The 22,371-nt window shown below is 36.7% G+C and overlaps 1 protein-coding gene and 1 long non-coding RNA gene across 2 annotated transcripts; both read right to left on the minus strand.

Annotated features, from left to right (window-relative positions):
• Positions 1-16,890: 16,890 nt before the first annotated feature.
• Positions 16,891-18,099, minus strand: LOC147299538 (uncharacterized). The gene is made up of 3 exons (XR_015120053.1): positions 18,006-18,099; positions 17,625-17,661; positions 16,891-17,165 (listed from the first exon to the last, which is right to left on the minus strand). It is a non-coding gene; the product is annotated as an uncharacterized LOC147299538 (long non-coding RNA).
• Positions 18,100-18,305: 206 nt separating this feature from the next.
• Positions 18,306-20,770, minus strand: LOC147299539 (BRAP2 RING ZnF UBP domain-containing protein 1-like). Its single transcript, XM_086231081.1, has 5 exons — positions 20,633-20,770; positions 19,278-19,373; positions 18,887-18,993; positions 18,512-18,764; positions 18,306-18,356 (listed from the first exon to the last, which is right to left on the minus strand). The coding sequence occupies exons 1-5, from the start codon at positions 20,768-20,770 to the stop codon at positions 18,306-18,308; spliced, it is 645 nt and encodes a 214-aa protein (XP_086087207.1).
• Between the last annotated feature and the right edge of the window lie 1,601 nt (positions 20,771-22,371).

A 22,371-nucleotide genomic window follows, 5' to 3' on the forward strand; every position in this document is an offset into this window, starting at 1 on the left:
TACTCTCTCCAAGGATTTTTATATGTTCAGCACAAAAGGTGACTTTTTTCTTGGTTAGATCTTGCTTTGCTTAGACATTACAAACTTAAGCATTTCAAGTACATCAATTCTAAGGCACCACTAGAAATCAAAGAGCTTTGTATTTATGAGATTAAATACTATGCAAGATGTGAAAAAATAGGCATAACTACCAATGATACTTAGCATCAAAGATGAAAGGTGATGTTTTTCCAAATTAATAAACTAAGATCTATGTGAAAATTTAAGAACTAGTATGAAATTTGTTGAAATAAATTTCTAGCATATTATCATGGTGGTGTTTCCTCCTCAACCTTAATGAGAAGGATTAGAAGCCCACCATGGTGGATTTCTTAATAATAATAAAATACATGAACTAAAGAAAATGAAATAAAATAGAATAAGATAAGAGAAAGATTAAACTAGAAATTCATAACATTAAATAAAAGGTGCAAGACAAGAGAAAGTAAATAATAAACTAATCACTCAAAATATTAAATAAAGAAGAACAATATTTACAAAACAAAAAATAATAAAAACTCACATTCTCTCTTAAATTCCAACCCCAAAAGGCTGGAAATTCCCTCACTAAATATCAGAAAATAGAACTAGGAATTAAAAGCTTCCCAATAATGGGCTAGGTGAGCTTTTTATAGGCAAAACTATGAGAGAGGGTGAGGAAATTGCTAGGAAGCATCAGCTAAAATATCTGAGGTGAGAAGGACACTTGACGCACAATGAGTGGCTGAGAGAGAGAAAACAGCACACAAAAAGGCAGTTGGAGGCAGCTGTGCTTCGACAGGTGGCGGGCGCGCATTGAGCAGCAACAAAAAGGTGGCAGTTTTTGGGAATGGCTCGACTTGGCTCGCAGGCAAAAAAAGAGATGCAAAGAAAGACATGGAAATAGAGGGCGCGACTCGGCTAGTACTGGGACGCGTGTCGCGTCAGAAAGAAATGGAGAGAGGCGGAGGAAGCTGCGGGGAAGCTTCCTCCAGCCTTGTGACCATTCAGCACCCCCAGAGGCGAGCTGGGCTGCTGCGTTCTGGATTGGCATAAATGGGTCGACTTCCTCTCCTTTTTTTTATTTGCGCTGGGCTAGGTCTCTTTTTTTCTTTTTCATTCTTTTTGGGATTTTCTTATTTCTTTTCTTTCTTTCTTTGCAAATTTGGGTTGAGCTTCTAATTTAGAAAAAAGAGCAAATTACACGTAGGTACCTCAAGTTTACCCTATATTTCAACTTAATACCTCAAGTTTAAAAAGTTGCAAGTTGGTACCTCAACTTTCATTTCGTGACAACCACATACCTCTATCTTTCTTTGCAAATTTGGGTTGAGCTTCTAATTTAGAAAAAAGAGCAAATTACACGTAGGTACCTCAAGTTTACCCTATATTTCAACTTAATACCTCAAGTTTAAAAAGTTGCAAGTTGGTACCTCAACTTTCATTTCGTGACAACCACATACCTCTATTAGCTTTTCCGTCTGAAAGCTCGTTAACCGCCTACGTGGTACGCTGACGTGGCTTTAAAAAATGCCACGTAAATAAAAAATAATAAAAAAATCAATAAACTTTTAAAAATGAAAAAACAAAACAAAAAAGATTAAAAAATAAAAAACAAACAAAAATCCAACACAGCCCTCCTTCCCCACCCAGCAGCCCGCAACCCTCCCAACCCTCCCAACCCCTCCCTCCCCACCCAGCAGCCTCACAGCTCCCCTTCATCGTCGTCTGATCCTCTCGAAGAAGTCGTCAAAGAAGCTCCGACTTCCGCAGCCACCCCAACCCACAACCTTCCACTCCCTCCCAGCCACCCACCCCGCCTCCAAACCCACCACCAATCTTCAAAAAACAAAAATATCAAAAATATAAAAAAAAAAAAAAATCAACACAAATCAACAGTAAACCACCACTCTGTCGTCGAACCATACCCCAAAACCACCAGTCACCACTCGAGACCTACCCAGACTGAGATCAACCCCAACATCACATACACTCCCGGACCCAGTCTAAGCCCATCCCCCTTGCGCCCCCCAGCCGCCCATCTTCCCTTCCTCAACCTCATTTTCTCATCTCCAATGGCATCGGATCTCTCAGCGCTGCACAATGGGGAATTAGGAGGAGGTGATGGAGTTGTCGCAATCTTGACGAAGGTGTTGGAGTCGATGAGGAAGGAGGAGAATATAATGGACTGGGTCGTTGGGGTCGCTGTGAGATTGGATCTCGGCAGAGGGGTGGGTGGCTGGGAGGGAGTGGAAGGTTGTGGGTTAGGGTGGCTGCGGAAGTCGGAGCTTCTCCGACGACTTATTCGAAAGGATCAGACGATGATGAGGGGGAGCTGTGAGGCTGCTGGGTAGGGAGGGAAGGATTGCTCGGGTTGGGGGGGCAACGGGCTACTTGGTGGGGAAGGAGGGCTGTGTTGGATTTTTGTTTGTTTTTTTTATTTTTTAATCTTTTTTTGTCTTGTTTTTTCATTTTTAAAAGTTTATTGATTTTTTTATTTTTTTTTTATGTACGTGGCATTTTTTAAAGCCACGTCAGCGTGCCACGTAGGCGGTTAATGAGTTCTCAGACGGAAAAGCTAATGGATGTATGTGGTTGTCACGAAATGAAAGTTGAGGTACGAACTTGCAACTTTTTAAACTTGAGGTATTAAGTTGAAATATAGGGTAAACTTGAGGTATCTACGTGTAATTTGCTCTAGAAAAAATTAGAAAATTAAAATAAACTAATTGATATAAAATAAATCTCATCTAGAGAAATAGAAAAATAAATAAAACCTAGGAATTAAAACAAAAACTAATAAAACCCAAAAATTGACTAAATAATTAAAATAGCAATAAATCACTAAAAAGGCTAAAAAGTAAAGCCGAAAATATATGATCTAGAGGTAAATTAAGTGTTATAAAATGAGATCAACACAGTGCCATGATTGTGTTACGTTAGAACGTTTGTGGGCTTGGCAACCCGCGAACGTTCAATTCCCTCAAGAATTTGTTAACGGTTAAGCGGTCCAACGTGGTCTTTCTCATGGCCGAAGACACATATGACGAATTCACATATGGAGAGGGTTTGTCGTAGGTTGTGGTGGAATATGGCGTTAGTAGTGAAACGAGTTGGTATGGGAAGTAGGTTGATGTTGACGTGTAATCATGGTGGCATTTGCAACTCAGGTATTTTCCCCAAGGTCATATTAATGTTATTGTACGTTCAATCACTTAGTATTGAAGTTTTTCATCTTACAGGTTTCTATGGGCATCCGGATACTCAATAGCATCGACATTCTTGGGAGCTTTTGCATATAATCCATTCCTCCAAGGCTGGGCCATGGTGTATTTTGGGTGATTTCAATGAGGTTTTTTTGTTAAGACCGTCCTCAGATTCCACCCTGAAACCCGAAGTGATATTGTGAAGTCCAACACCAATAGAGTGTCGGGCCCACTAACCTTAATTACCCCTATGATCATTATTGGAAAGTCCATCTACATACACAATTCTACCAAAAATTCGGCAGCACCTCCCCTGTAAATTGAACAATCCCACCTGTTCATAAAACAAATAACCACTTTTAATTCAGCAACCAACCTCAACCACAATCCAATAAGGGTCTCAAACTCATATTAAGTATTATCAAATCTAATCATAACATATGTAATAACATTTACAATCACATTTCACTATGACAATTGCAAGGAGAACCTTGATTCCATGATACCAATAAGTTGTGGATGGGAAACTCGTATGCCTCGACGTGGTGAGATTCGACCTCAGCGATTTCTAACACCTGGGGGAAACGTTAAAACCAAAATGTAAGAATAATCTCAATGAGTGAACAAAAATAACTTTAAAACATTTCCTTTAAAGTAAATTTATAAAAACAGCTCATTTTCCTTAAGATTATTTTCTTTGAAAGCCCCTGGTTTTCAAACTCATTTCTCAATCTCTTTTCGAATATCATCAAAAAATCTGTGAATCTTCATGATGCAAAAGAAAACTCATATGCATGAAAAATTAGAACTCTCTAAAGGATGGAAGGCATCACGAATAAATCAATCTTCATATGCAATATGTAAATAATCATTCAATCGGAAAACCACTCTGAAAAATATCATTCTTATAGCATAAACCACAACTGATAATCATTTTTTGAAAATAAGAATAGGTAATAAAATCAGAAGAGGAAAATCAATCTCTGAAAATAACAAAGTTCTCAAGCTGGAATCGATATTGTCAAACTGTATATAAATATTTTAAGCTGAAAAATTTCATCACAAAGAATTCTCGATATATATATTGAAATTAATAAGAATTGCTCAACTGAAACTGTTATACTTACAACCTTGCTGTAAACTCATATCTTAAAATACTCAGCAAACTAAAAAACACACACCATACTAGTACCTGTGAAACTGCTGGCCATATACCTATGCGGAATCATGCAGCGCACAGGCAAGCAGAATATCCTGGCCATACACTTGTACAAAATACTGCATCATACTAGGCAGGCAAATAAGCTGGCCATACACATGTGCAGAGTGATTTTGATGCTCATGCAGGCAAAATTGGTCATACGTGTACGCAGAGCTGCCTCCATAGGGCGAGGCATCCCGACACACTCCCCAAAGCCTATATGTATGTCAAGATGGGTCCCAAAGACCTATCTCTATCACTGTTAGTAGGAGGGTACTCATGTGACAGTTTGAAAACTATTTTGCATCTTCTCAAAACCATTATTATAAATAGATAGAGTATGCAAATCACAATTTCCTAAACTTTTCAGAAATCCTCAAATCATGCATTTTATAAATCATCTCAAAGTAATATAGCTCTCTAAAGTAATTTGTAAATAAAGCACGAAAGTTATAAAGATGATTTTCCCATAAATAACTCCTAAATCCATGAATTCAAATGCCAAGTTAAATCATTATAAATCCATATGTTCAACTCATGAATCCAAATCAAAACTTCCAATGGTTTACGCTAAAATCAAATTTAAAGTATTATCCTTCGCATAAATATAAATCTCAAGTTAGATAACTCAAAACCCAATATGAAATATTACTGTATAACTTTTTAAAGCAAGAATAAATCTCAAATTCAATTGTCAATGGATTAAATGAGAAAATAATCATTTGAAAACGATAAACCTTTTAATATCAAAATCCAACTCATGATTCAACAATTCTCAATAAAACTCAAGACAACAAATAGGAATTAAATCATGAAATTCATTAAAACACGTTCAAATAAAAAATAAAAGTCCAAATCACTGTTTTAATTGAGCTATGCTCAACTCTTTTCGGAAATTTGTTCCCATCTCACGATTCAACACTCTTCCACCACTAAATGTAGCCAAGAGACGAAGCTCCATCGACCTAGTATAAAAGCACTGCCCACTTTAATAATTTAGGAAATTAATTATACGAATTTCCAGTAAAGAGTTAAAATGATCGAAATGCCCTCCTAATCGAACGGGGGTCAAAGTTTTTGTTTTCCATAACAAATCCAATCTGGTCAACACAACTCAAACCAACATCAAGAATCAGCGTATACCTCAATTGGGAATTGTTCAGCGATCATTACAATCTAAATTTTGTATTAATTTTGGAATCCGACATCCGAACAGGTCTCGAGTGAGCGTTTCCGAGCCATCGCAACCTGCTCACAATCACAACGCGTCACAATTACAATTCCAGAGTTCTCAACACCCAAATTCGATTTCACAGGGCTTTAACAATTTTTTTTAAGGTTTCTAATTCAAGGAGTCCACCAAATTCATCAAAGAGGCTGAAAGGTTCAAAACAACACATTAAACATGTCTCACGCGCCCCCACCTGCGACAAAGCTCGCGGTGGTCGTGAGACCCAAATTGGGTTTTCCATTTTTGTCAAGATTTGGGCTGATCCAAGCACATAAAAATGAAGAATACGGCAAGGAAATCAAGATTGATATCTAAATCACAGAAAATAGCCGCCGAAGTTGCTGAAAACTCGTCAGAGGAGCCACGACCTTTGAGTAGTTTGATTCAATATTGTGAGAGGTCATCAGAGTAAAGGGAAGGCATGAGAAGACTCGCTGTAACAAGAGGAAAAGAACCCAGGTGGTCCAGCGCCGCGTCGTTGTCGAAAATGTGAGATCGCCGGTGCGGCAGTAGAACTGGTTCCGCGTCGTTGCGTCTTCATCGGTAGTCGGTTGGGCAAACTACAGCTATGGGAAGAGAGAGGAGGGGGAGGCGAGCATCTCTGTGGTGGTGTTGTCGGCAATGCTCATAGGATGGCAGAAAGTTGACAACGACAGTGAACAAAGAGAAAGAGAGAATTCAGGGGGACGTAACTCAGGGGAGAGAGTCCAAAAGTTTCCGATTTGGTTTTGTTTAAAAATAACACAAGGCTATGAAAAGACTAAAATGCCCCCACAGCTTAATTCGTCCGTAAAAGTCAAAACGTAGCTTCGATTAACAAATTGTTCACGCCTATGTGTTCGTAGAGCCGAGCACTACCCAAGCATGCCAAAATTAAAGTTAAAATCCAAATATTTCAATTTGGTCAAAATTGGGTCAACTTTAAAATAAAATATTTATAAAATAAAAATTTATTTATAACACAATTAATTACGTAAAGTTTCCCAAAAATGTTTAAAATAAAACAACAATAATTAAAATTCCAACAATTTTATTTTTGTGAAAACAAAATAGGTTTGAAAATAAAATTTGAGTTTCCCACAGTAAATTAGAAGAAAAATTTCTTGAGCTACCATAATTAAACTTCTTTTAAAAAAACCTCTTAAATCCACAGTTAAATTTAAATTTAAATTTCTAGTGAAATTTGGGTTGGGTCATTGCACTTTTTACGGAAGAACAGCGGAGACGCTGAGAGCGATCGCCCACTCAAATTGAGCTCTTCGTCGATGTTTTGTATGACTGTTCATTAGAATCTTTGTCATTCAAAGGATATTCGTTCACTTGGACGAATAAACGAGATGTGGATATATGACTTTACTGAGGTGAGATTGGATAAAGGTTTGGCAAATGGTGAGTTGCTTCAAGCTTTTCCAAGATTGGTGGTTGAGCATATTGATACTGTGGGCTCTGATCGTAAGCCTATTTTATTGAATATTTAGAAGGAGCTGGAGTTGGGTATTCGCAATCAAAGAAGTTTCCAATTCGGGCGAATGTGGGTAAATAATCCCAGTTGTGAAAAGGTCATTAAGAATGTTTGGGAGTAGCACATGCTGGATAATTTCTCTGTGGGTGAAAGTGTTAAGCGGTGTGGTGCTTCGTTGAGAGAATGGGATAAACGTCATTTTGGAAATGTTCAAATTGAGTTAAGTAAGGCTCATATTGAGCTGTCTTTGCTGCAGGGATAGCTTGTTGGGGACTTGTGTGATAAGAAAAAGGTTGTTGAAGCCCGTATTGAGGATTTGCAGGCCAAAGAAGAGGTTATGTGGCAGCAATGTTCAAGAGTAAATTGGCTTTAAGAGGAAGATAAAAACACTAAATTCTTTCATGAGAGAGCTAAATCCAGAGGGTGGTGCAACACTATTCGAGGTTTATTTGATGATAACAATGTGTGGCATATGGATAGTGCGGTCATAGGTTCTTTATTTTGTAACTTATTAATTTATTCTCCAAATCTAGGGGAATAGATATGAGCTGTGTCTTGGATGCTATAACTCCAAAGGTGACTAAGGGTATGAACGATTTACTGCTTGCACCTTTTACACGTACGAAGTTGGAATGAGCTCTCAAGCAAATGTACCCTACCAAAGCGCTGGGTGTTGATGGGATGTCTGCTTTATTTTATCATAAATATTGGCAGAAAGTGGGTAATGAGGTTAGTGAGGTGTATTTGGGTATATTGAATGGTCATGCAAGTGTTCAGCAATTTAATCATATGCTTCTTGCACTGATACCAAAGGTGAAGCAGCCCATGTTGAATGTTTTCTTAGAACAAAATAAACATCTATTTCATTCCAAGTATACTCGCAAGTGCACGAATTGCATCAGTAGCAAAGCGTACAAGCACGAGGTCGATCCCACAGAGAATAGTTAATAAACAACAAATCAATTCAATTAATCAAAAGAGTAACTAAATGGGGGGTTTAAAGAGATGAAAACACACACACACTTCACCACATGCACACATCTTTTATTCTATCTTGCAATATTTAGTTTTCTGTTTCAAATCAGATAAGCATGCGATAACCATCTAAGGCTAATGACAATGAATTCAAACACAATGTATTAAAGTTTGACTGCTAAAAAGGTTTGGCTAGTTACTTTCTCGCAATTGTTCTCCTAAGGCATAAACTAAGAGCTTCTTGGGCCTTCCTTAATCAGTTAACTTACATGTTTCCTAGTGCTAAGCTAAGGCAGTTGTTACCCATGTAAGAGTCATTAAGATCCGTGAGAACGTCAAACATGCACAACATATAAGCTTTGACTATTTCCTTATAGAGGTCTCCCAACCCCATTACCAAGAATAATCCCTTATTCCCTTGTTACTTGTGATTTAGTGTCTTTGACTATTTCACAGCTAAACCTAACAAATAAACTAGATGCAATTACCCTAAGGTGGCCAGTCAAAGGATGCAAACAACTAGTGATGGATTCAAATAGATAATGTAAATTTAATACATGCAAACATCAAACTAATCGATCAAGAGACGGATAAACGATTTGTTAAAGCATGCAAATCCAATAATCAACCTACAACTAACATGCAAGATAGAATAAATAAACCTACATAATTAAATTAAATAAAAGAAAACAAAAACAAATAACAAAATCCCAATTCATATTAATGTAAAATTTAGAAACACAAACTAATATTAAAAACATAAGCACAAACTGAACATAAAATCAGAATTCTAGAAGAAAATTAAAGAAGAAAATGGAGAGGGGCTGCGGCAAGGCAAGGAAGAGAAGGGAACCTCACACAAGCAAGTGACTCACGGCTAGGGTGAGCTAGGGCTTGCGGCAAAAGGGTCATTCCTTGCTGCCACGCCACTCCCTTCCTCTCTCTAGGGTTCGGCTCTCTCTCTCTCTCTCTAATTTTTTGAAAATTAAAAATAATGAAAACTGAAAATTAAACTAGGAGAAGGTCTTCAGTTCTGAAGGTATAAGATATAATTATACAGGAGAAATCCTTTTGAGGCAAGGTTAGGGTTACTTGCGGCAGCGGCTAGGGTTACTTGCGGCAGCAGTTAGGGTTAGGAGGCACATGAGCTTGCGGCAAGGCTTGGCCTTTTGGGCCTAAGTGACTCACGCAAGGGCCAGCTAGGGTTCCTCTTGTCCTTGCGCATGGCTGTTGGTCTTAGCGCATTGGGCTTCCATGTTGGGCTGAAGTGACTTGCACAAGGTGGGTTAGGGTTTCACTTCATGGGCTGCCACCTTAGGCTTGTGCATTGGGCTTCATGGCTGATAGGGTTTGCATGGCATGCATGTGCATGCATGCGCTGCCACCTTGGACCATGTGCATTGGGCTTGGGCTGCTAGGGTTAGGCGCATGCATGTATGCATGGCCCATCTGACTTCGACATCCCATAAGCCCATGTCCCATTTGACTTGTCATCTTTGACCCTTGACCATTGACTTTGACTTCCCATTTTGCCCCTCATTTCCATTTGAATTTGAATTCATTTCTTCCTTCCATTCATTTCCATGGATGTCCACCACCTTATAGAAGCTTCTGGAATCTTGACTTTGTAGAGTTGACTTTGACCAACATTTCCAAGTGCAACTAGGATTTCTTGTAAATGAAGGATTCCTTATCCATTTCGACTTCTCGTAATGACCATATTGCCTCTGGGGTCTCCTAGTGTCATTAGGACTCATTTCCCTAGTAGGGTTAGGTTTCCTAGTTCAACTAAGATTTCTCGTTTCTGGCTACGCAATGATGGTTCTGGACTTGATGTTTCCTAGTGTGACTAGGAATCCTCATTTGACTAGGATTTCTGCACTTTTCCTCGTTTGACCAGGATTTCACTCGTTTTCCTAGTTTGACCAGGAAATGTCCCAAAATTGCTTCATTTGCTTCCTTTTCCTATTTCTGCTTCATTTGACCTGAAAACACAAAAACAAGACAAAAAACACAAAATATCGAGTTCTAACACTCTAGGTTAAGGAATTAGTATCATAAAGTGATGCAAAATGCACACTCATCAGCCCACCCGAGTTACGGAGTTTCGACCCATTAGTTTGTGCATGGTTCTCTAGTTATTTGCCAAAACTTTTGCTAATCATTTGAATTAAGCTAGTGTTGTCCTAGGTTATTTCAGAAACTCAAACTGCCTTTGTGCCTACAAGATTTATCCTTGACAATGTGATGGCAGTTTTTGAGAAGGTTCATGTTATGGAAAACATACAGATTTGTGGTTCCCCAAAAATGGCTTTAAAATTGGATATGGAAAAGGCATATGACAGAGTTGAATGATGTTTTTTTGGAGGCAATGATGCTTAAATTGGGGTTTGTTTCTGGATGGGTATCTCAGATAATGGATTGTTTGACTACTATTTCTTTTCCAGTGGTGTGGCAGGGTTGTCCTCTGGGCTTTCTTACTCCGCAACAAGGATTACGACAAAGGTATCCTTTATCGCCCTATCTGTTTTTGATTTGTGCTGAAGGCTTCTCTAGTTTTCTTCACCAAACGAACTGGCTAGGAGGTTCAACGAGATGGGGGTGGCGCCCCAGACACCAATTAATTATTTCTCATATTTTCTTCGCAGATGATAATATGCTTTCTTTGGATCCTATGGTGAAGGCTTGTGAGGAAGCTAAGTCAATCTTTTTTGTTTATGATGAAGTATTAGGTCAAAAGATTAATTTTAAGAACTCGGTGATGTCTTTTACTCCAAATGCTACTGCTGATAAGATTGCCTAAGTTGTCCAAGTCCTACAGATTCTAGTGGCTGCTTATCATGAGCGATATCTTGGGCTACTGACTACGGTGGGGCGAGAACGTCATACTTTATTTGTGAAAGTGAAGGACAGTTACTAACAAAATAAAAGGGTGGAAGTAAAAATGGCTTTGAAATGTCGGGATGGAAATTTTGGTGAAAGTCGTCTTACAAGCGATGCCAATTTATGTTATGAGTGTTTTTCGGATGCCTCAGGCCATAGTTGATGAACTGCATTCGTTGTATGCTCGGTTTGGTGTGGTAAAGGTGTTAGACGTAGAGGGATTCGTTGGAAGCGATGAGATTTTCTGTGGAAACCAAAGAAATTGGGTGGGCTTGGTTTTAGGAATTTTGCACTTTTAACCAAGCTATACTAGCTAAGCAAGCTAGTCTGGCGTCTTCTTGCTTTCCCTGACTCTCTGATTGCTCGCATTTTGTGTGCACGATACTATCCTCACGAGCTGGTTTTGGAGGCTAAGGTGGCGGTCAGCTGTTCTTTCATTTGGCGTTCTTTAATGTGGGGAAAAGAGTTGTTGCATGAGGGTTTGTGGTGGGGTATGGGGAGCGGTGTGGCTATTTTTATTTATCAGGATAGGTGGCTCCCTTTTTTGCGTTTATTTAAGGTCACTACCCTTCCTCGACTTCCATTGGATGCGATTGTTTTTTTATTTTTTCTTGCTGATAAGGGGTTAGAATAAAGAGTTGATCTATGCAAGTTTTTGGGTGTATGAAGCAGATGCTATCTTGAGTATTTGAAAGTTGGTATTAGGTGATTTAACTACCTAATCAACTTGATTAAAACCACAGTCAATAATCGGACCCCAATTTTTGTTTACGTGATGATTCAGAGACTAATCAAACATACTTAAATATGAAGCTACAGACTGACACTTGAAAAACAAAATACAAATTTTTTAGCCAACACAAATCAAACACAGCCAAGGATTAAGTGACAACCTATACACTCATAGAATCCATCACAGTAAGCATCCCAGTGTTATCCACAACTACAGTGGTGTGTGATTAACTGGATAGTTCAATATGACATATAACAACATTAAGCATAAATGTTCAAGGCAGATTCATGTTTAAATGTTAAGTATATCAATAAACATCATGACACATAATGGAGAAGAAAGCGCATTTAGGAAACAATTCATCCTTATCTTTAGCCATTTCAATAGATGCATCATGATCATCTATTTTCACATTTATAGATTTCATCATAGAATTTGTTGTCAAATTGAACACTCTAAAAGCTCTATTGTTTGATGAGTAGCCTAAAAACAAACCTTCATCACTTTTAGAATCAAATTTCCCCAAGTTTTCTCTATCCCTAAGGATGTAACATGCACTCCCACACACTCTAAAGTGTTTAATCTTGAGTTTCCTACCCTTCCACATTTCATAGAGAGTCTTTTTGGTTCCCGGCCTAATGTACACTCTATTTATGGCGTGGTAAGCCGTGTTAACTGCCTCAGCCCAAAAGTGTTTAGCAAGATTTTTGCTATTTAGCATCACTCTAACCATCTCAATTAATACCCTATTCTTCCTCTCAACAATTCAATTTTGTTGAGGTGTTATTGGAGGAAAGAATTCATGTTTAATCCTCATTTGAAAACAAAACTCATCGAATTGAAAGTTTAATTTCAAACTTAGTTCAATGGTTTGATCTAATTCTGGACAGGGTTGATAGACTTGTCATACCTTCATTTTTTAGCAGTTTTACAATCTTGACAAAAATGTTGGAAAGTCTCCGACTTATCCGTAAGAAATGACACCCAAATGTACCTAGAAAAATCATCTATCATGACTAAAATGTATTTCTTTCCACTTATTGACAGTGTTTGGACTGGACTAACCAAATCCATGTGAACAAGTTCAAGTGTCCTAGAAGTGCCTATGTCTTTGACTCTTTTGTGTGGTTCTTTAGTTTGTTTCCCTAATTAGCATGGACCACAAACAAAAGTTTTGAGTTTTCTAATCTCGGACAGACCTCTAACAACCTCATGCTTAGACAACTTGTAAAGATCATGAACATTAATGTGTCCAAATCTTTGATGCCAAAGAGAGCTAGTGTCATCTATAGCTCTATTGCAAGTATTCTCATGTTTGCCAACATTGCCATCAATTACATAGCAATCATCCCTAGACCTAGGGGCATTCAAGATCTCCCTTTTTTGGGCATCAACAATTCTACATCTATTTTTAGACATATACACTTCACCACCTCATTCATCACATAGTTGGCTAATACTAAGCAAATTAGAATTCAACCCGTCAACAAATCTTACATTTTTTTATTCGGGTATACCGGGAATGTGAACAACCCCTTTTTCACTCACATGAGACTTCTCTCCTCCCCCAAAAGTCACACTACCACCATCATAAGGGGCTAGTGAGGTAAAAACCTCATTAATTATCTCTCGTCATATGTTTGGAACACCCACTATCTAGGTACCAAACATTCATTTTAGTGGTTGAAAATGCGGTCAAGGTTACAAGACATTTGGTGGAGCTCTTCACAACTCATTTTTGATGTGGACTCGACTTAGTTTTGGAAAGTGGGGTGACAAGCAAGACAATTTTGGTTACCTCTTTGAGTATGTTGTTCACTTGCTCTTGGAGTTGAATGCTTTTCTTTACTCGATTTGATTTTTTCCCTCTAAGTTTGTTATAATTTGGTCTAATGTGACCCTTGATATTACAATGATGACAAACCGAGACAAATCATGTTTTTCTATGTGAAGTAAGGCTATCAATTGGTGTGATACTTGTTGTGGCTTGACTTGACTTAGAGTGAGATGCATTGTTGTTATCCTACCTCAAGTGCAAGGTTGTCAAGTTTAGTGTGGAAATTAAAGTAGAGGGTTGTCTTACCCAAGAGATTGGATTGAGATTTCAACTACAAGCTAGATTAATTTTAAGGTTATAAAACTAACAAATAACCTACTATGTACTATGCAAAGCCAAGACTAAACATAATGGTATGTGCAAATGTGTAATGTTGAGTTGTTGTTTGGTTGATTGATGATAAGTAACACTAGAATTTGAAACTAACAAATGAAAATTCAAGAAAATTCAATTACAAATTAAATTCAATGATGATGAAGAATTTGAGATTATTAGGGGTTCACACTAACCCTCCCATGTAACAAACAGATTAGATTATTAGTGACTATGCCCAATTAAATAGATTAGATTTCCTCCTAATCTTCAATCAAGGTAAATTAGGGCACATCCTCTTTCATGTTATCAACTATCCCAACCAAGATGATAGGTAACTACCTAAAATTAATGTCATAGCAAACCCTAGGTGTATGAAGTTCTAAGGATGAGGAATCCAAGCAATTAAAACATTCCAACTAAGGTGCTTTTAAATTATCATGCTCTTATGTAACAAGCTTTAAAAACTAAAGGTTACCAATTTCCAATTTCTACATGACAACATTTCTCATATGTACAAGTGGTAAATTCACACATACAAGTCATGATCTTTAAACTAGCATAAGAGCATATATATCCAAAAGGGCATTTATATCACAAATCACAAAGTCATTACATGGTTGGGCTAGGACTACATCTCTAGCCCCAAATCAAGAAACTACTCACTAGCCATAAAAGTTACACACAACATCACAAATTGAAACATAAATGGAAATAAGAAGAAAAAGAGAAAACTCTAGATGTTGAAGCCAAGCTCCCAAGGGGTGTCACTCCTCCAAGGATGCCCAAAATAGCTTCTTGTCTCAAGTGTCTCCAAGCTCCTCTTACAATAATGGTGGTGAATATGGTAGATGAGTGTTGTGATGGTGTTTGGCTTTTTGGAGAGGAAGAGTTGATGAAGCGAAGATGGAAAAAAAAAATGATGAAGAGAGATGAGAAAATACTAGGGTTTTGGAAGATGGAAGATGAGATGTGTGTTTTTGAGATGAGATAATGGAATGATTGATGAAATGAGTGAAATTAGAGGGGATAGAGGGGGGAGCTCGAAATTGAGCGAGTGTTTTATGATTTGGGTGAGTTGTTATGTCTAGAATATATGGCTAGGATTAACAGGAAATGAAGGGATAAAGTTTTGTTAATTAAAAAATGAGAGCATTTCATCTTATCCCTCAATGGATGATCCTTGAAGAATGTTGAGATAGCTAGATGTTCTCTTTGCCTCATTTAGAGCCTCCGCATTGTGATTTCTGAATTTTGCTTAGAATGAGCGAACAAAGGAGAAGGAAAGAGAGCATGTGATAGACAATTACCCAAAATGGAAAGATGCCTTGGCACCACTTTATCCTTTTGTTGACATGATTTTTGAGCTATCTTTGGAGAGCAATTTGGAGACCTTAACCAACTCAGAAATATATTTACCTTTTATATATCAATAGAAAGCCCTGAATGTCTTCTTTTCAACCATATATTGTATGTATCAATTCAAGCTCGAACCAAAAAGTTATGCCCTACACAATGCAGCTGACTCAGTTCTCCTCGGGTGAAGTTTTGGGCTGACTTTGAAATTCAAAATGAACACCTTAGAAGTTTTCAAATGTCACGAAATTTAACCTGAAATAACTTCAAGGTGTTAGCTTCTATCTCCAATTGGATTCATATCAAAATCTATTAAGGAGAATAAATGGTGAAATTTATTATTTTATTGTTCGGAAGCCAAAAACACAAAACTAAATGAAATTTAAAACTTTTAATCAAATAAACTTACAAAACCTTAGTAAGAGAAATATAAAAAGATGTGAATTTATGAACATATCATGCATCTAGACCGATATCAATGAAACCTAGACCCTTCTTGTCACCATGATCAGATTTTGACTTAATAAATTGGTCTTTGTGTTGGACACACTATGACTATTTTCACTAAAACCCAAACCGGTCATGTCCCCATGATGCTTCCCTATCCTAAGCATCCTATCAACTTTTTCAGCCCCAATAGTGAGCTCAACAATGCTCACATTTGCAGCATTAACTTCTTTTTGAAGTTTCTCATTCGAAGATTTGAAGAAAATGTTGCTCTCCTTGAGCACTTTGACTTGACTTTTAAGATTTTGTTTCAAGATAGCCAAACCCTCTAATTTACTCTTTAATGACTCAATCTTCTCACTCAATTTCAATTTAGTATTCTTAAGTTTTAGATTTTCTTCTTTTATGCTAAAGGTTTCGGTGAAAAGCAAGTCATACTTTTCATAAAGTGCAGTGTAAGACTCGTCATCTATAATAGATTCTGAATCAGACCAACCATCAACTTGATCAATCTCCTTGATTGATGCAACAAATGCAACTTCATCACCCTCATTATCGGATGAAGACTCACAATCTTTTGAGTGTTCACTCTTGCTATCACTCCAAGTGATCTTCATAGCTTTATTTTTGTCTGAGTAGTAATTCTTTCTATTATTAGAACATTCAACAGCTATGTGACCTATCCCACCACAAGTCACTACAACAAAAATGTCGATAGATATCAGTCGTGGACTGATATCTATTTGGGTAGCCGCCTGATATAGCGCGTCGTGATATCTAATGTTCACATTTTAGATATCAGTTTTAAACTGATATGTAAACATTGTTTATATATCATTTTTGATATTATTACTGATATCTATAAAATCCGAATATCAATAGTTCTGATCAATACATATCGTATTTGAGGTAGAATTGATATAAAACCATGATATCAATATCAGGTTTGAGGTAGAATATGATTTAAAATCTTGGTATCAATATCAGGTATATGATAAAATCTGATATGTAATCTCGATATCAATATCAGGTATGAAACATACTCTGATATCTAAATATTGTTTATATATCAAGTCTGAGAGAGAATTTGATATCAAAATGACATAACATTTTAGTTTTTAGACTAAAAATGATTTGGAATGTATGATATATATTAGTTTTTTTTTTCACCTAAAAAGGATATCAATGAATTAAATACAATTGTGCCTGTATTTTGAAATGGCCTGAAATTTGTGCAAGTATAAAATCTTTCATTCCCATATATTTCATATTTTAAGCACCAATAACATTCAAAGTACCCAAAAAGGGATTACAATATAATATCCAACAAGTAGTTCTATAGTTAAGGAAATACATAAAGAATTACTAAGGTATTACTGATGGTACTAATTTGAAGATACAAAAGCTGACAACTTCATCTAGCTAGTGGAGTAGAATCATTCACATCTTAAAGTTGTGTTGATTGAGACTAAATATACATAAGCTCTTCTCATGAACACTAGACCTGCAAAAGCATAATGCAATGGTCTTTAATATTATTGGCTAATATACTGAACAAATGGTCCAAGATTTAAAACAAAATCACAACAATACACACAAGGAAAGAAAATATAGTTTGCTTTAACTTCTACATGTAGAGGAGGAGAGGAGACGGCCTTTAATTTGTGGTTGGAACATGTACGTAAAGGTGGTGCTATACTTTCTATTATAATGAAAATTTACAACTTTAGGCTATTTTATTTAATACAACCAGATTGTCATAAAAGGAAGACAAGATTGTCATAAAGAACCTGTACAACTAGATTGTCATAAAAGAAAGACAAGATCATATAGTACATTAAGCTTCTATTGAAAAAATAATTAATTGTAATGTCTTTCACGCCAAGGAATAAAGAATTTGATTGAATATTGAAGAAGCCAGATTAACAATGAATGATAGCAAGATAAGGTATATAAAACAAACCTCATATGTCATGTTATCATGATCCTAACTCTACCACCTGCATAATTACAAAGAGAAAAATATTGTATAAAGTCAGACTGCATTGTGATTGATGATAATATCAAAACAGTTAAAGAAAAAGAATAGATAAATATCAATCAATAAGTACCGTAAACATAACATATATTTACAAAGAGAATATTATCTACTTGTTAAAGAAGTGCAAAGGTGACAAGACACCAAAAGGAGAACCCACTGCCAGAAGAAAGTCCCCTGCCCCTTTTATTGGAGGGTGACATGGTTACATTTGGCACATTCTAAACAGAAAAAATTAGCTATCTTCTCACATATATTACCAAGTCTGCAAACAAATGATAATGAAAGGTAAAAGCAGCAATTTACCTTGAAAAATAAGGCTACTCCAAGAATGGCAATTCTTGTAGTTGACTTGCCCATAAGACTTAAATTCCCCAATGCTCCAACTGCCAAATCCACCTGGTTATCCATGACAGATGATTTATCGTCAGACTTTACAAAGATTAATAAGAAATTTCTTCAGCATTACATGAAAAATGTTCTCTTTATCATGTTAACTTCTGTAGAATTCTCCAAAACCAACCAGAAAAAGAAAAGCTGCTTGATTCATCAGTGACCTATGTAATGGATTTCTCAATTACTTACTTTCCATGTCAAGTACAAGAGCTAAAGATCAGTTAGTGTGCATAAGCAAACCAAAATTATGGATAGTGCTAGCTAAAGTTGAAATAAGAACACAGAACGGGTTAACCAATTAAACTGAACCAGACATAGAAGTGTAGGTTCAAACCCAATCCATACTAGCAAATTTGAAAATGAAGATTTAGATATCCATAAGTTCAGAAGAATTTTTTTAAAAAGGAAATACATACAGTTTCAACTTTGCTGCTATAGAGGGCTCCACTAATTCCAGAATCGTCACTACATTCACAACTGTCACAATCTCCTTCAAGTGACATAAAGCGAGAATCCATATCAGTTGCTAGCTTGCCATCAGCTTTCGATTGGTTCAGGCGGTGAACATAAGCATCACCGACATAATCCCAGATCTGCTGCCTGTTCAACTCAAGAGAATAGCAATGTTGTGTATCCTTCCAGTGCCTAACAGCATGGCCTTCTTTATATCTTTTTTGAAGGAAAAATAAAATATCAATAATTATCTGTACCGGACAAATTAAGATAAAGTCATAGTTCTTTGGAGACAGAAGTTATCAAAGTAAGAAGAAAAAAGACTACAGCATCTTTACCTTCCACATCCTACAAAACCACATATTACACAAACCCAAGGATTCTCCAATATTCCACAGACAGAGCAAGCTGGTTTTTCATCCTGCTGCTGACATAATCGGCAAACCTGGTGACATACAAATATTAAATCAGCGACTTTCTTCAACATAGTTGCATTCTCCAATTTTACTTGAGGCCTAATCCATACGAAAAGGCTGAAATGGTGGAAAAGCCTCAAACACAAAACAGTGTACAACAATCTGCAAGGTCTAGAAAATTAACTAATAAAAAATATAGCTACATGCAAGTAATAATGGAAATATTACTTGTGCAGTCATCAATCCTCTCAACCAAGATATCTAATAAACTTATACACATACAAGGAAACTTTGGAATAGAGAACCAGCTCACCTGGCATGATAAATACGTCCACTTTGAAATGCAGGGACATTGAAATGAATGGTCACAAAGTGTACTTGTGATTCCACTAGTGTCTGCGTCCAACCTCTCTAAGTAGGATAATTAAAAGTATATATCAGGCACAAGAGTATTATCATTCTGCACAACAGTAAAGAAACAAAATATATATATATCATCAACGCTATTTATTAAAGAAAATGACCTAGCATTAAAATTGACTTTAAGATTGCAGTCTTGTCTGACCTAGCATTAAAATTGATATTTATCTATTCTCTTTTTGGCTGACTATTGCAAAACACAAACTAAATAGAATTAAACAATTCAATCAGACATCATATCCAAGTGTACATTCACTACATGTCTATGTCCACTATGAATTATCAAATTGGGAAGAGGGGTGATGATACTACATGGAAATCCATATTAAACAACATTTCTTGTTTAGTTGTTTACCATGAATATTCACATCACCTAACCATTATCTAGCCAGAGTATATATTTATCCAGAAATAGAAGAAGGTTAAGAGATGATAGATGAGAGAAAGATAGAGAGAGAGAGAGATGGACCATGTGCTCTGCTACCTGCATATATTGATAGAAATTAAGAAAAGAAGTTTAATTGCAAACGCATAGATAGAAAAATGTTAATGAAATAAGATGTAGAACAAATATACCAAGATCGATAAAGCTGCATGATGAGCAAATGACATCGTTAACTCCTCTTGGCAAGATATATTCACATCACTTAATCCCTAATTATCCACCTAGCTCTTCTACTACTACCATCCACATTCAAATTATAGGCAATCCTAGGAGGAAATATCAAAGTCAAAGCTAGGGACTAAGGAACCAGAAATTGAATTTGTAGATAGCCACTGATCAATAGATATTTGTGCTATTGGCATTAGTTACACAAAGACAACATGCCTTTATTTTGATATTAAGGCCAAACACTAAACGTTAAATGATGTTTAATTTAACTATATAAACACAAGAAATAGGAGTATGAATTAGCACCAAACCATAGCTAGAAGATCTAATTCCACGCATTTGGGATCTTTATCATTAAGCACAGACAACTGGTTCTATTCTAGAGTGAACATAAAAACAATAAAAACAACAAAAACAAAACCCAAACAAAATCTTTGAAATCAAAACCATATATAACATCAAAACCTAAACAAATCGAAGCCCTAAACTTATAAAAAATTGAAACCCTAACCTGATTCGAGGGAGCTGAGTATTCTTGTCTGGCTTAGTGGCTTTCTGGGATGACTAATGAGGAGATTTCATAGGCGACCTAAGCTAATAAGTGAAAGTGAGAGGGACCTAATCAAAGCCCTAACCTGATTTGAACCATTGTCGTGCATCGCTGTCAAGGCAAGTAAAGGCCATGGATAGACCCAGATCAACGAGAGGAACCCATTGTGGCCAGATTTGGGCCGCGACGCTGCCAAGATTAGGAGATCGTCGGAGAAGACCATCGGATCTGTGTGGCTCTATTCAGGTTTTTGGCTTGGTTTTAGGGCGAGTGAAGTACAAGGAAAGAGAGAGGAGAAGGAAAGGAATAGACTGGTGGTCATCTTGCCGGCCACACTTGCCGGACAGCGAGAACTCGATGATAGATCGAGTTCTCAGGAGTGAGAGCGAAGGAGAAGAGGAGAGAGAGAGAGAGAGAGAGAGTGTGTGTGTTTTGGGTCTGGGTTTGTCTGATCGAGCTTTGTGAGGGTTAATGAATTAATTTGTAAGTGTTGGGAGTGGACAAAAAACAAATTAAAATGGGGAAAAAATATTACATATCAGGTATGTTTGGGTGGTAGGATACAAAATTTATAAGCGGTGTGTTAAGATATCAGTTGGCAGTTTATATTGATATCTTTACAAAATTCTTATAAAAAGAGAAAACATTATATATCAGGTAAAAAAATCTAGTGATTTCTAATAGACTTTAGAAATCAGCTAAAAAATTATCTGATATTATAATTTTTATAATATCAGTCGATTTCAAATCTGATATAAAATTGGTGATATCTATTGACAATTTTGTTGTAGTGAGTGTAACATTGCACATCTCTCTTGGAAGTTCTACCTTCTCTAAAGATAGGCTTCCTTTCTTGTCTAAAGTTAGGCTTCCTTCCGTTCTAACAAAAAGGGCAACCTCATCATCGGACATTGAAGATTTTTCACTCAAGCTTTCGCTCACTTCTTTGACACTTCGCAAAGCAATATTCTTTGATTTCTTGATGTCCCTTTCATCCATTTCAAGTTTTATCTCAAAAGTTTTAAGCTTTCTTACCAATTTACCAATTTTAAGTTCATCCAAGTTTTGGACTTCTTGAATTGCATGTTTCTTAGATTGGAACCTTATAGGTAGAGATCTAAGGACCTTTTGGACAATGGTAGACTTCTCATAGGGTTTTTCTAAGGACATAGCTTCATTTGTAAGGACTTCCAACCTCTTATAGAACTCGGAAAAAAACTCGGACTCTTTCATCCTAATTTCTTCAAATTTGGCATAAACCATTTAAAGCTTAATCACTACCTAACTTGTTTGTTCCCTTCATGAACAATCTTAAGCTTATTCCAAGCTTGTCTAGCCGTGACACAATGTTGTATGTGAGCAAATTGTGAGGATAATTGTGCAATGACATAGCATTTCTAGCCTTCTTGTTGGAGCTAGAGGCCGTGACTTCGGCTACAGACCATTCAGACTTAGGCTTAAGTGTTTTAATCTCATCAATAGTTCGAGTGACAGGAATCCACTCAACAGTGAGATAATCATAAGCCAATTCATCATATGCATCTAAAAAAATTTCAAATTTCTCTCTCCAAGCAATATAGTTGATGTCATCAAAGAAGAGATGGGAGTTACAAGACCCTGCAACTCGATCTCTTTCCATCTAGACTCACCTAAAACCAAACGACACCATAGGATCTCTCTATTTGCTTTTAGAGTAGCACTCTGATATTAATTGAAAGTTGGTATTAGGTGATTTAACTACCTAATCAATTTGATTAAAACCACAGTCAGTAATCGTAGACTAATCAAACAAACTTAAATTTAGAGCTACAGATTGACACTTGA

Source organism: Dryas octopetala, chromosome 1 (genome assembly GCF_963921425.1).
Source record: "Dryas octopetala chromosome 1, drDryOcto1.1, whole genome shotgun sequence".
Classification (NCBI taxonomy): Eukaryota; Viridiplantae; Streptophyta; class Magnoliopsida; order Rosales; family Rosaceae; genus Dryas; species Dryas octopetala.